The 14738-nt window shown below is 49.7% G+C and overlaps 2 protein-coding genes across 2 annotated transcripts in view; both read left to right on the top strand.

Annotated features, from left to right (window-relative positions):
* Positions 1-2207: 2207 nt before the first annotated feature.
* On the top strand, positions 2208-3706 carry AGRP (agouti related neuropeptide). Its single transcript, XM_062500184.1, has 3 exons — positions 2208-2502; positions 2802-2896; positions 3515-3706. The coding sequence occupies exons 1-3, from the start codon at positions 2235-2237 to the stop codon at positions 3704-3706; spliced, it is 555 nt and encodes a 184-aa protein (XP_062356168.1). The 5' UTR covers positions 2208-2234.
* A 1209-nt stretch (positions 3707-4915) lies between these two features.
* ATP6V0D1 (ATPase H+ transporting V0 subunit d1) overlaps positions 4916-14738 on the top strand; it is a 34198-nt gene continuing 24375 nt past the window's right edge. The window contains exon 1 of the mRNA XM_062499930.1: positions 4916-5061. Within this exon, the coding sequence (XP_062355914.1) occupies positions 4932-5061 (130 nt within the window). The 5' untranslated portion in view covers positions 4916-4931. The remainder of the gene's footprint in view (positions 5062-14738) is intronic.

The following is a 14738-nucleotide window of genomic DNA, read 5'->3' as shown; positions in this document are numbered from 1 at the left end:
GGCCCCCCTCTCCCCCTCGCTTTAAGCCGTCTTTTCCTGGAAGCGGCCCGGCGAGCGGCCGGCCTCCTCATTTAGCTCGTTACTGGCCATCGGGATGCGCACAAAGCAGATGTTGCTCCTGCAGATTAAAAAGCTCTCAGCGCGGCCGCCCTCGCTCCCGCTAATGCCTTCCCAGAAGTCCTGGCCCGCGGCCCCGCCGGCTGCAAACAGGCCCTAATGAGCTGTGCTGGGGGCTCCGTGCGGGGGCTGGTGTCAGCGGGGACCCGGGCAGCGCGCACTCCGGACCCGGAGTTCCCAGGGCTGAAGAACGGAGGAGCTGGATGGGACACTCGGCACCCACCCGGGCCTTGGGAAAGGGCTGCCAAACCTGCCTCGCACCCAAGATAAGTCTGTCCAGGCATGTGGGGTGCAGAAGGCATCCAGGTGCTATGGCGGGGGATCCTGATGGGGTGTCGTGTTGTACACTGGGGGACCCAGATGGGTGGTGAGTGTTTCCAGTAGCCACTCGCAGCTGGAGAAAATGACACATGGCAGATGAGCTCCTCACTGGTTCTGTGCCTGCTCACCCTGTCCCTCAAACGCAGCAGGAATCAGATCATGCTGGGACAGGAGATGTGGGAGCCGAGGAAGCCTACAAAGAGCTCTAGAGGTGGTGCTGCAGCCAGGAGCAGTGGCTCATTCTCGGCTGCTGGGCCTGGGGGGGGTCCTCCTGCTCTAGGAACACCCTGGTGAGGGTAGAGCCTGGGCTGTCACAGCCTTCCCTGTGGGTATGTCAGAGCCTGCTGAACCCTTCCTCTTATGTCTTATTCCCCCAGTTCCTTGCTGGGCTGAGGCCACTCAAGACCACAAGTGCTCCCCAAAGGAGCCTGGCTCTTAGGAGATGCAGGTTTTTCAAGTAAGACATGAGTAAGAGATACAGTTAGCACAGGTGGAAGCCTGTAGAATCTGCAGATGGTATGTGGTCAGGAGCTGGAGGACCTCTGGAGGCTCTGCACTATGAGTGCATGATTGCCAGGAGATACAGAAACACTCCCTTTGAAAACCAGACAAGCTTGGCATGGTTTTGGTGAGGAGACTGTAGCCCTGTTATTTCTGTATTTGGGAACTAGGAGATGTCCTAAGGCTGCAGCCTTGGTGCTGGAAAGGGAAGTGGACTGCAAGGGCAGGGGGGATCACTTCCAAGAAACCTGGGAGTTTGGAGCTAACAGGGATCTGTTCCTTCTCACAGCTGTGCAAGATACAAAGCAGGAGTCCCCCCTCCCATGCATCACCCCACTGGCTGCCTCTCTATCCAGACAAAGCCCATTTTCCAAAGACTCCCACCTACCTTGTAGTTAGTGAAGTCATGTGGCTGCAGCACTTAATTAATAAAAAGCGGATATAAATCCCAGTAAACATGTGGGGAGGAGGACGCAGACAGAGAGCAGTAGCAGCGCTTCCAGCGAGCTCAGTGGAGCAGCGGACAACAATCCCCTCTCTGCTCGGAGAGGTCAGTGCTTACCACGGGAAGGGTCTTGGGAGTGTGTGGGATGTGATGCCCATGGCTGTGGGGCTTCCCACAGTGCGGAGGGGTCTCTCCCAGCAAAGAGCTGGGTGGTTCTGTGGGATGGGGAGATGAGGAGTGGCCAGCACTGGGCTGCTGGAGCCAGGTTTGGAACCTCAAGGCTACCCCAACAGCAGGCACAAGGTTTCCTAGGATTTGGCTGACAACAGCAACTGGGATACCACCTCCTGCCCCCTTTCCTTTTGCTCCCTAAGAATTCACCTACTTTTTAGAGCCTTCAGGTCCCCAAAGCCCACAACCTGACCCTGCAGCTTCTCTTGACCCTCAGCTGTGTGTGCTGTGGTCTATCTCCCTGCCCAGCACTCAGATTTTAGAGGCACTCCAGGCTCAGAGCCTGGCAGGAGCTGCATCAGGTGTTATGGCCACACACTGTGCACCTCAATGGTCAGATGGCTGCTGTGTGGGGGGCAGAAGAACATTAACTGCCACAAAAAAAGATCAAATCTCAGTCCATTCTCTGCTGGTCACCCCTTTCTGTGAGGAGATCATGAATGTGCTCACATGTGGAGTGCCCCAAAGCACAAGACAGCTTTGGGGGGCTCCTGATCCCAGGCACCTGTGGGCCAAAAAAATGCTCTCAAGTCCAAGGGAACAAACAGCTGGGAGTGGTGGCTGTTCTGGAAGAGGCTGCCCCTCGCTGACACGGCACTTCTCAGGGTGGTGGAGGGTGATGGCAGTGGAGGGGACAGGCCAGGCTGCCAGCAGGTGGGCTGATGCTGGCCAGGCCCCTCTGCACAGGTTGTCCCCCAGGACCATGCTGAACGTGCTGCTGCTGTGCTGTGGGCTGCTGCAGGGGATCCAAGCTGTCCTGGATCTCAGGACTGCTGACCTCAGCTGTGGCCACCTGCAGAAGGCGAGCAGCGGGCTGGAGCGGGTGGACAGAGCCCACCACACCAGCCTGCAGCGGAAAGTCAAGGAGGTGTCTGTGGAGCCGGCAGGTGAGTCCTGTGGCTGCCTGCTCTTCACTGCCCCCCACCAGCTGCTTGCTGGAAAACCCTGGGCCTCAAAACTGAACTGGGGATCCACACCCAGAGTTAGGATCCCTTAAAGCAGCACATTTTCTCCTGGCCTTAGCTAGTGACAGTAGCCTGGTAGTCCACAGGGAGTGGGGTCTTTTTTGTTTTGGTTTTTTTTTTTTTTGTTTTTTTTTTTTTTTGTGGGGACACATGAATAAAGGGAGAAGAATCAGAGCTGACCTTCCAGCAGCCTCTTTGTCCAGTCTCTCTGTATCTTGCAGGAGCTCTCCCAAGACTGGGGTTTGAGCAGATGGCCCTGGGGGTCCAAGAAACTGATGGTGACCTTGTGCAGAGAGGCAGCCTGCTGGAACCACAGGTATGATTCCCTGACCTTTCTTACAGACACCCCTAAGAGCAGGGTGGCCTCAGCCCACTGCAGCCTTCTCTGTGTCCCTGGGGCTGAGGGGGTTTAGAGCCCAGCACTGTGCTGCCTGGGATGGGACTATCTGTCCATCACCTGAGGAGCTGGGATGAGCTGAGGCTGTTCAGACCTGAAAGGGGCTTCAGCACTGAGAGTGGTCCAAGTCTGTGCTCCTGTAATCCATTTAATTAACCTCAAGTGCAGCCCAGGAAGCCTCTGCAGAGCAAGGGTTTGATGGGCAGTGCCCTGTGTTGCCTACCTCAGCCCCTGGTGCCTGTTTGGGCAGAAGGCACAGCACCATTTGCTAAAATCCAGGCTGTGCTTCAAAATAAGTGTGCAGAAAGGCCTTGAGAGACCATGGATGAGGCAGCAATGCCTCCAGAGAGTCCACAGGGCTCAGCAGTGATTTCCAACAGAAAATAGAGCCCAGAGTTGAACACGACAGAAGCCTCTGGTACTGGCAACACCAGGCTTCAGCAGCCACTCTTGGCTCTCTCCCCTGCAGTTCTTTATTGCTGGCACAGTGGTCCAGGACCAGCTCTTCCCCTCCTCTTCCTCCTCTCTGCCCTGCAGGCATCATCCACAGAACTGCAAGCTGAGAGCCGTGAGGAGCGCTCCCCCCGTCGCTGTGTCCGTCTTCTGGAGTCCTGCCTTGGCCATCAGATCCCCTGCTGTGACCCTTGTGCCACCTGCTACTGCCGCTTCTTCAATGCCTTTTGCTACTGCAGGAAAATCAGTACCAACTTCCCCTGTGGCAAGAACTAGCGCCGGCAGGGCTGCCAGCTCCTCGCCCCTGTGTGTGCCTCCTTCTCTGCAGCTCCAATAAAGCAGCCTTTGCAAAAGCCACTGCAGAGTGGAAATGGTGTAATATGTCTGCTCAGCCTCTCAGGGGAGAGGGGGTGGCAGCAAGGTGAAGGTGGCCTGTGCACAGCTGGGCACAGTGTTCACACAGCCGACACTCCAGGACACATCCACATCAAAACAGATGTGCCCTTCCTGCTATATAAGTGGTGCTTCAGTAGCAGGGGTACCCCATGTGATGTTCTATGCTGCTGTTACCCACAAAATCAGGTTTGTGCCTTGGCGTGCACTGAGCTGATAATAACACACTTCAGAGAGACACTGATTGTTTATTTCAGAGCTGCCCCGGCCTGGGTGCTCGGTGTTATTTCACCAGTCCAGCACACCCCACTGGACTTTCTGTGCCATTATTTACACAGAGAAGTTCAGGGTTAGTAATTTCCTGAGCACAGCCCCTCTATTAAGAGTGGCTAGTAATTTCCATAGAAATCACAGAACTCCAGCTAACTTCTGCTGAGGGGAAGGTTCTTCACCTGGGCAGGGTCTTTTTGACCCATAGCATGATTTTTAGTGTTACTATGAAGATAGCACAGCTCTAGGATACATGGACCTCGACTATTTAGCCAGGTTAACAATGTCCATGTAGATGTACATCACCATCTTGAGTTATTACATCATTAAAGCTTGTTCCAGGGTATTCGTGAGTGAGGGGTGCTGTCTGCTGCCTGTTCCACTGATTAGGTCTCCCTTCTTCCTTATGAGGTCTTACATCAAAAAACATCCTGCCTTAAAATTACCTTGACACATCCCACATTTTGCGACACCTCTACATCAATCAAAATTATTTTATGTTTTTACAGAGCAGCTCCTGGCAAAGCCCTTTAACTGACTAGGTATTTCCTGACTAGTAGAAGTGGTGTCTCGGCAGTAGGCGCCACTGCGAGCTTTACTGGTGTATCCTTTTTCTGCCTGTATCGTTCATGGAGGCTTAGGTGTAGTGAAAGGGAGCCTCACGCTTGGCGCTGGGCAGCCGGAGCAGGGGCACGGCGGGTATGCGGTAATGGCGGCCGCCAGCCCCTCAGGCCGTTCCCGCCTCGCAATGGCTGCCGGGAAGGGGCTGCGGCCACGTGACCTCGCCGCCAGTCACGTGAGGCGGCGGGGTTAGCGCTGCCGTCTCGTCGCTGCCGCCATGTCGTGTTTCCCGGAGCTCTATTTTAACGTAGATAACGGGTATCTGGAAGGGCTCGTGCGCGGCTTTAAAGCGGGGGTACTCCGGCAAGGCGATTACGTGAACCTGGTGCAGTGCGAGAGCCTGGAGGGTGAGTTAGCGGTGGAGGCCTGAGGCAAGCGGGAACAGTCCCCCCCCCCCTCCCCGCCCCGCCCCGCCCCGCCATCCTGAGGGGAATGTCTGGGCTGTGGGCTGAGGGGAGATGGTGGTGGGCTGTGGGGAGGTGAGGGGCTGTCTGGCAGTGGGGAAAAGAGCCGATAGCGGTGTTTATGGGGCGCTGTTCCCTCTTCACCCCACGGCTGAAGCCGCAGTCGCTGTCCCGTCCTGTTCCCCCCCCCCCCGTTCGCCTCAGCTGACTCAGTTTCCCGGCCAGCCCGGCCTTGTGATTGTAGCAGCTGATACAGTGCTGTGAGGGAACTGGGGCTTCCACCGCTTTCTTGAGGTGGCCGTGTAGCTGTGCCCTGCGGGTTTTGGGAGCCCGGTGGGTTTTGACAGGCGTTGCTGGTGAGTCGTGTTTGTGCCTTCACTCCTTAAAGGGCAGGAAGCCATTTTAAGGCCTGGAATAAGGTTATTGTATTATTTAAGATCTCTGATGTCCATGGTTAGTTTCTAAGGCGATCAGGTCACCTAGGAAAGTACCTGCTGTTATTGAAAGACTTAGTGGAAAAAAAAATCTAGTGCACATCTGAGTAAATTCACCAGTGAATTACCTGTTGTCTGTGATCCTGAGATCTCTTTAGAGGCTAATTCTGGTTTCCATCCATCATCTTTTTTTTCTAGATCAGTGTGTACAAACTTGCAGAATTGTGAGGACTTTTTTTCTTTTTTTTTGCAACAAGGGTGGTGAAATGCTGGCACAGAGACTTGTCCAGAGAGGTGGTGGATGCCCCGTTCTTGAAAACATTCAAGGCCAGGTTGAATGGAGCTCTGAACAACCTGGTCCAGTTGAAGATACCCCTGCTTATTGCAGGCAGTTGGACTTCATGGCCTTTGAAGGTCCCTCCCAACCCAAACTCTTCTGCAGTTCTATGATCACCTGTGGTCACCTCATCGTCTTAATTACTTGATGCTAAATTTTACCTCTGATCAGTCACCTGCTTAGCAGTTTTCACTCTTTGGTGTGTAGAACCTGTGTCACAAATCACAAAGATTAAACTAGGCCTGTCTTGATATAAATTAGAAATACAGGTATCCAGAGATGTTGGTTGTTTTAATCAGTGGAACTATAATTATTGGTTCATTCTTTCTTCTAAAAAAATAGTTAAGCATCAGTTTTATCTAGACAATGATTGCTGAGTGGTTAATTGATGTTGAGAGTTTTGATGTATCCCTGGATGCAAGTTACCTTCTGCTGCTCATTCCAGGTAACTTTAGAATGGGAACTGAGTGCTACTTTAAAAATTCTCAGTATATTTTTACTTAGGATAGAAGCTCCTTTTCTGCTTCTCTTTTTTGGCAGCTCTTTGCTTGCAGCAGTCACTGTTATTCCTGCTGTGGAGCCCAGAGCCTGAGAGCAGTGGGAGTGACTTCTGGTCTCTTGGTAGTCGCAAGTCTCAGCATGCCCTGAGCTGTGACTTTTTCACCTTTCCTGCAGATAACTTGCCCTTCGGAGTCTTTCTGTACTTGGAGCTTCTCTTTTCTTTCAGTTTCTGAACTAAGCTGCTTAAACCTAGTTCTCCCTTGGAGTGGTGTTGGGCTGCGTTTGGAATGAGTCACATTGGAGTTCTCGTATGTTTGTCTTGGTATTGTTGCTGTTCTGTCCCCTACAGCTCTCTGGTGGTGGCTGCTGCTGTGCTCTTGGTCACACTTCATTCACCTGAAGTCTCTTCCAAATTCACTGCCAGTCTTGTTCCTCTTTCACTTGGCTTCCTGTGCCCCTGCTTAGTGTGCTTTTGGAGAGGAATTTTTCTTCAAATGAGCATTTTTCTTTATTGCTTACATAGGTCTCTGATGAAACAATTTTTCCTCTTTCCTTTTAGTGATGATTTTCCTATTTCAGTACTTGTTTTCTGTTCTCCACTGATTTTTAATGTGTTTCTTTCTCTCCCAGATGCTTCTCTGTGCTAAATTCAGGCGGTGGCTAATGTATTAGCAGCCAAAATAAGTACTGGAACATAAATTACTGATACATTCTTCCCTGTTTTGTCTTTGCTGCTGCCTCTCATGTGTCTGGTTCTGCAGTTAGTCCCAGTCCTGGAGCAAGTGATTGCCTTGGCCATAGAGAAAGCCTGAAGGACCAAGGCTGTTCTGGGTCTGGCCCTGGGAATTGGGTATCTGGCTGCTCAGAGGACCTTGTGCTTCCAGGTCTGAAATGCTGCTCCATTTGATGTGCCCAGGTTAGTGTGGAAGCATAAAGGGATTGACTTGTCTGCTTCAGGACTTAGGCTGGCAGTTTAGTTCTGCTGGAAGGGAGGAAATCATGCTTTTCTGTGAGATCCCCTGTTGTCTCTGCTTGTCTGATCACAAGATATCCTGATCCAAGCTCTCCCTTGTTGAGTCAGAAACAGAGAGCCAAATGGGCTGTCTGTGGTCAGGCAGGCTCCTGAGCTGGCCTTAGGGAGTTCAGAAAAACATGTCCAGGATTGAGGGGGTATGTGTGAGAACTGTTTTGGTTTAAGCTTTCTCTTAAACCCTTTAGCAATAATGTGTTTACTCCCTTCTTTTAGCTCCAAAAGTCCTGGTGATCTGGTTGTTTCTCAGCTGAGGCCCTGTGCAGTACACATGAGCTGGGAGCGTTTGGAATTTGCTTGGTGGCCGCTGTTGTCTCTAGTTCCTGCTTCTGACACAAGGTGTCAGTGAAGGACCTGGAGCTGCTTTCCTTTGCTCCAATGCTACGAACATGGATCTGTGCTTGAATGGAATTTCTTTAGGGCAGCCAAACTTAGGAGTCACGCAGATTTCTACTGTCAAATGATTGGTGAGCTGCAGAGTTCAGTCTGGGACTGGAATGTAGCTTATCAACTGGCTTTACTGTTGGTCTGTGAAGTTCCCTTCTGCAAAATGCATGTGGAGCCCAAGAAGTGCACAAAAGCATCTTGAACCAGGAATGTCTTTACCCTTATGTCAGTGTTCATGAGTTTCCTATTGCTACTACTGCATCTTACTTCCACAGCAACAGTGTAGAAAGCTGCTTTCTTTCTGACCTGCCAGTGTTCTAAAGGTGCTTGGTGGGTGAAATCCAGCAGCATGATGTGTCATCTTCTAGTTGGGTGATGAGGCTGAAGAGTGGCAGGGAGTTGGCTCAGTCTTGTGGGTCTCTTTTGGGAGAGGCCTTCCAGAGACTGTGCATCTCAGCACCACCACTCTCTCAGTGCTTTTGCCTCCATCCGTGCAATTGGCACAGCTGGGAGCTGGGATGCCATGGATATGGTGGTGTGCATTTGAGGGAATGGGATCTGTCCATGGAGTTTGTCTTCTGTACACCAGGCTATGTGCAGTCTGTGCTTTTGTTTTCATTGTCCCAAGGATCTTTTTTCTCCCCTGCAGGTTGCCATTGCTTTGAGGTGTTCAGCACATCTCCTTTTACTGAGAGAAGAGCAGGGGACGCTGTGCTGCCCATCTCTTTTCCATTTTATCACAGTGGTCCTGGAATTTAGGCCTCAAGAAGGCTGGGGCTGGGCTTCTCTTTCACCATAACCGCATGTGCAGTGTGTCCTCTCTTGTATAGGGGTGTTGCAGAGCTCCAGACTGACTTCAAAAGTTTGTTTTTTTTTTTCTTTAGGTGGAACTCATGGTATTCTCCTGTGTGAAGGGGGAACAGCGTAGATCCTTTCCTGTGTAGCTCCTTTACTATGCTACCAAGCAAGGAGCAGTGTGGTCCTGAGATGTGGCCATGCTTAGATCCATCCTGTGCTCTGAGAGTGTTCAGTCTGAACTCAGGGGGTGTAGAAGCCAGGCCTTAGTGTGGTGGGGACCTTTCATCATCGTTCACACAATGATGATTTGTCACTCTCCTGTTGTCTTGGAGCCCTGTTTGAAAAGCTGACCCCTGTGTGCTGGGACTGTGCAGGACTGGCCTCTGGCTCTTAAGAGCTTTCTCCTGACAGAGGAGGCAGGCTCTACGGGGAAGGTGAGACCTGTGGAAAGTACAGACCATTCCTGCATTCTGAATGCTGACTTCTTGTGCAGCAACAGAACAGTGGCCGAAATGCTGTCCTGCTAACCTTGGTGCTTTGTCCTGTATCCTGTATGGGTGTAACCACTGTGGCTATTTCATCCACTGTCCTGTTAAAACAAGCTCCAGGAAAACATAATTTATTGGAAGAATGGCAGTTCCATAGCCTGCTAAATCATGGTGGCAAACAAACACTGTGGTCACAGGCTTCCTGCAGGGTTCAGCAGAGGCTCTTTGCTGTTTGTTCTGGCCTCTTTACCAGGCAGAGGCCTGCTTCACAGCTTCTCCTAGCTAAACTTCAAGCAGCAGCTGAGGTCAGCTTCTCAGTAGTGGTGCAGCTTCAGCCCTTGTTTGGTTCCTTCCCCTTGTTAGATGATGATGGTGTCTGGGTTTCCTGGCAGATATTGCTGCTCGGCAGCCTGTCAGTGCTTTCATCTTGTTTTTCCTCAGCTGTCGGCTCCTGCAACATGGGACTGTTTTCTGCCCTGTTTGTTTTAGTTTCTGAGTGATTTGTTGCCTCTCCCTTAACCCCTGCACTAGGTGCTGGGCTGAGGTTTTGCACTGGACTTCTGAGGTTACAGAGTGACTTAGAGCAGTCTGCTTTTGGAGGGGCTAGAAAGCTTATTGGGGATGCAGGCAGATGAAGAGATTACCTTCCCTTTTGGACAGATTAGGAAGGGGCTGTCATGGAACAGGACCTGGCTTTGCTGCGTTTGAAGCTCTGAGTGAAGTGAGTTCAGTCCCAGGAAGGGGTGGGCTAGAAACACAGGCGGCCCTTTGGTGCTGAGGGCATCTCAAACTGGTGAAAAGTCAGAGGTGAGATGCTGGTGGAGGAAAGAGCCAAAGATGATGCTTCTTTGTGTCTAAATGTGGCTCAGATGAATTTACTGCCTGACAACAGAGAAGAGGTAGCACGTCACTGCTGGTGGTGTGCAACCACAGGAAAGGTCTTAAATTCTGCAGGGAACAAAGAGTCTCTGAGTTCTTCTTGAGCGAGATTTCAGAGAATTAGCTTCAGGAGTGTCTGAGGTGGCTATAAACAGACCAAACAAATAGCAACAAGGCAAATGGCAATGACTGCAGTCTCCTAAAGGGAGACGTGGGCGATGTAGCTCATTATGCAGACTGCTGTGTAATCCCTCGGCTGCTTTACTGCCTCCAGCCTGGGAGATGGCAAATGATATTTTAATTTTTTATACAGGCAGTGGTGGCCCCAGGTGCTTTGGAGGAAGATGTCAGGGTTACAGCAGGTAATTTTTGTGAAAACATCAGTTCAGCTCAGAAGTTGCGGAAGCTGATTCTCTGACTGCCTGCGAAGACAGATCAGTCTTTGCCTGGAAGTGCTAGAGCCCTTAACTTGATTCAGAGCTCTGCAATGCAGTTACAACAGGAAAGAAGGAAGAGTTGGAAGTCTGAGCTGATGGAGCCATGGATCTCTCTGTCTGAGCAGGGCTTACAGGAAAAGCTTTGACTGACAGATTTCTCATGGACTAATGACTTGGTTCCTTGTTATGTCAAAGCAAACTTGAAGGAGAAGATGGTTGCATTAATGTGGATATAAAGTCCCTTGTGAAGATGTCATCTGAAATGTAAAGGTGTTGGCACAGCAGTGTGTTGAATTAAGCTCTAGTTGTGTTTGTGGCTCATGTATGTATAGGAAGCGGCATGAAAACCAGAGGGTCTGATCTGAGAGTTGATAGGAGGTGGCTGTAAGTACATGTCATGGTAATCCCAAGCACTACCCTACCCAGCTGAAAAAGGCTGTCATTCTGACAAATGGTTCTGTTCTTGCACGAGACAACTCTCTGGGAGCAGTGACCTGGCCATAATTTCCTAGGATTTGCGGGGGAGGAGAGAGAACAGAAGTATTGTGGTCATTCAAGTGTTCCCTTGCCAAATGCTGGCTCAGTCTGTTACATAAAGTGTGTGAACTGCTTGGAATAATGCCAAAACAGGCAAATGTATCTCTTTAAAATCAGTCATTGGGTTGAGGCCCTGTGCTGTTTTTGTTGGTGTCTGGAGGAGCTCCTCAGGCAGGGCTGGGCTTTGGGTGCAGGTCTCCCTCCTTTGCAGCAGCAGCTGGGGAAGAGGCACGGGAAAAGCCTTGCAGCCAGTGTCTTATCAACATGCAGCTTGTGGGATCTCTGGCAGCTGCCCCTGCCACGGTGCTGTTCTTGCTGCCAGAGGCCAACTCCAGCTCAGTCTAAGCTTGTGTTAGGAACCTGAGCTTTTGGAGAGCTTGGGGCTTGCTCAGCAGTGTATCTTTTTATTAGTCACCATGCTACTGGGACAGCTCTTCTGGCAGCAGATTTGTGAAACCACGAGATTAGTTTGCTCTCATCTGAGGAGCTTGACATGTGAATAGTCCTATTAAAAGTCCCAAACCCTCTAGACTGAAGCTTGGTGACTAGCCCAGCAGCTGGAGGAGGACAAGCTAGTGTAAAACACTGATACACCATGGGATGCACTGAGTCAGGGTTCATAAATCCGGTCCAATTTTTTGGAAAATATGTTCCATTTTGTCTGCTTGGATGCTAAGAGATTCAGAAAAGTTCAGTTCTGCAGTTTGTGGCTGGCTTTCCTTGTAAAAATGAATTCCAAGTGTTATATAAACATGGCCCTTATTCCAGTTGCAACATAACGTGCTGGCTCTTGTGCTGTGGAGTTGGGGGCACAACCCCTTCACGGAGCAGGGCAAAATGTTCTGGCCAAGCAGCTCATGGGAGCTTGCTCAGAGCTGTTGGAGAGCCTGCAAGGCACAAGGTGCAGCCTGTGTGTCTCTGGTCTAGATGCAGTTCAGCTCTGACTTCCTGGAAATACAAAACTTCTTTTTGTGTCACCGAGTCTGTAGCATCAAGTGACATGATAGCAGAGCAGCTGCTTGCAGCCTCAAAAGTGGAGTTTCAGGTTGTGATGACACCAAAACAAACCAATGGTATTGGACTGGAGGAAACAAACTTTGGCAGCATTCCTATTGAAGGCAGATCTGGGAGGATATGCAATAGCTGCTTCCTCTCCAAGGTCCTGTATGCTGCAAAACAACATCACATGCCTTTTTGGGCAGGCTTAGCTTCCATTAGAGCTCTGCTCAGCTTCCGGAAACTGCAAGTAGGAGGTATATGAATGCAGCTACTGCAGTTCTTTGTGTCTTCCCTTGTAATCTGAGTTTATGGGCATAATACTCTTACCAGGACCATTTCTCTCATACTCATTGAACATATTAGTTGATCAGTTTTGTTCCATGTTTTCTCCAGTTTCTTCTAAAAGCAAACTAGTAAAGCCCTCATCTGTCAGGAGCTTAATTTCTACTCAGACTCCAAAGTTCATAATTCAAGAGCTTTAAAAAGTGGGACAAAAACTCATTAAGAGGTAGTTGAGGTAGATTTACCGTCTCTTTGCTTTCAGAAATCAAGCAATTTCAGAACAGATGGGTCAGAATCCTTTGCACACGCAGTGCTGCCTGTGAGCTGGGCTTTTTGAAGACTTTAGGAAGTGATTGCTATCAATAATAATCCTGTGCAGACTGCATGGAGGTGAGGGACATTCCAAGTTTTGGCATGGTCTGGTGTTTGACTCTGTGGCAAGGTTTGTGTTGCAGACTTGACTGAGTTACCCAAGCAATGTCTTCTCCCTTGCAAGTGTGAGCGTAAGTTGACCATGATTTGGTAGAATAAACCACAGCTGTTCAGCTGCAGATTACCCTGGGGAACAGAGATCTAGGTTAGATCTCTGCTTTGCTTCAGCCTTGATGTGTGTAGTTGGATGGGGAGCTCTCTTTGCTGCATCCAGCATTCATAGAATTATTGAATGGTTTGGGCTGGAAGGGACTTTAAAGACCATGTTGTCCTAACCCTCCTTCCATGGGCAGGGACACCTTCCACTTGACCAGACTGGACAGAGTTTGGAGCAAACTAGCCCTGAAAAATTCTGGGGAGGGGGCATCCACAACTTCTCTGGGCAGCCTGTGTCAGTGCCTCACCACTGTCCCAGGGAAAAATGTCTTCCTAATATCCAGTCTAAACTTAGTCTCTTTCAGTTTGAAGCCATTACCCCACTGTCCTGTCATTCCATGCCATTGTTAAAAGTGCCTCTCCAGATCTCCTGTAGCCCCTTCTGGTGCTGAAGAGCTGCAATAAGGTCTCCCTAGAGCCTTTTCTTCTCTGGGCTGAACAATTCCCATCCTCTCAGCCTTTCCTCTTAAGAGATACTTTATCCCTCTAATTATCTTTGTAGCCTCCTTTTTCCAACAATGTCCTTCCTGTGCTGAGGACCCTGGAGGTGGATGCAGTGCTGCAGGTGGGGTCTCACCAGAGCTGACTAGAGGAGCAGAATCCCCTCCTTTCTACAAGTGCCCCTAAAACTCTCATGTAAACCACTGAGAAACATGACAAACTAAGTGGTATTTAAGTCTCTGGCCTTTACTTTCCTTCCCTATAAACTCCATCTATTTTCTGCAACACTGAGCAATGGGAACATCATTTTAACTGCGGAGTGCTGAGTCAAAACCGTCTTTGCTAGACCTCTTTGGAAATAGCCAGAAGAGTCAGTTGGTTTGGAATGTGTTTGACCCCTGATCCCTCAGGCTGAGAGCAGTATCATTCTGCATAAGCTCAGGTTGAAGCCTGAAGGAGGAGCTCTCCAGCTTGTGCACATGTCTGGGTGTAATGTCAAAAGATCAAACTCCTCAAACCAGGCTGAATGCTTGCTCTCATTTCAGTGCTGTGGATGTTTGTGCCATAATGCTGAGGATTTGTATGGCTCAGTGGAAGGGAAAGTAATGCTCAAGTAATGGAAAGTAAAAGAAAAGAAATGGAAGGGAAAGTGGAAGCCTCAGTAATGCTGTTTCAGAAAAAACAGAGAGAAATGTCTTCTTTTGTTTTCTCTGGATGTTCACATCTGTTTTGACTCAACTCCTCCAGCTCCTCTCTTTACCCCATAAAGGTCTTGAATCCCTGAGAGGATGCTTGCCTAACTGGCCCTCTGAGGTGAAGCTGAAGAGAGATGAACATTGTGTACCAGTGCAACTAGTAGAGCTTTGAGGAGTAGGATTGTATGACGTTCCTTAGTTCTGGATTCAGTTTTTCCACAGAGACATTTAAATGCTTTTGGCTCAAACAGGGCTTTTATCTTGACAGAACTCAGCATGTTGTAGTTGCTTGTTGGCCAGGACTGTAGCTTGGTTGGGCACCTGACATGCAAGCAGGGGTAACAGAGGAAACAAAGGTTTCCTCTGTGTGAAACTGGAGAAGGGGAAGACTTCTGAGCATCTTCTATCCTGGGCAGGGATTGCCTACCCTGTGAGATGGATTTAAATGGCCTTCATCTTCACTGGCCCCTCTCTACCTAATAATGACTGAATTCTATTTACCAGCACAATTAGCTGGGCTGCTTTGATAATCTAAGAACAAGATGGTTTATAATTTCTAAGTTGCTGTTTCTGTTTTTGAAAGCTTTACAAATGCCTGCACATCACTAGTATCTGAGGAGACTTGTGTGTGCAGTTAGGTTCTTCATTGTGATTTTTTCAGAGGAGCCTGCAACCAGAGCCCTTTTGGCTAGGAGTGCTTAAGTTATTTTATTTTTTCTCCCCCTAGATTTCTAGCAAGTACTCCCTAGAAAATCAAAAAGTTTCCACCTTGACCTAGCAGAGTGAA

This window comes from Cinclus cinclus, chromosome 11 (genome assembly GCF_963662255.1).
Source record: "Cinclus cinclus chromosome 11, bCinCin1.1, whole genome shotgun sequence".
NCBI classification, from domain to species: Eukaryota; Metazoa; Chordata; class Aves; order Passeriformes; family Cinclidae; genus Cinclus; species Cinclus cinclus.
This window is presented reverse-complemented; position numbering and strand designations above follow the sequence as displayed.

Coding starts and splice junctions, on each gene's coding strand:
- AGRP (XM_062500184.1), top strand. CDS start 2,235: ATGGCAGTGGAGGGGACAGGCCAGGCTGCCAGCAGGTGGGCTGATGCT. Junction 2,503..2,801: donor GGTGTCTGTGGAGCCGGCAG/GTGAGTCCTGTG, acceptor TGTATCTTGCAG/GAGCTCTCCCAAGACTGGGG. Junction 2,897..3,514: donor GCAGCCTGCTGGAACCACAG/GTATGATTCCCT, acceptor TCTGCCCTGCAG/GCATCATCCACAGAACTGCA.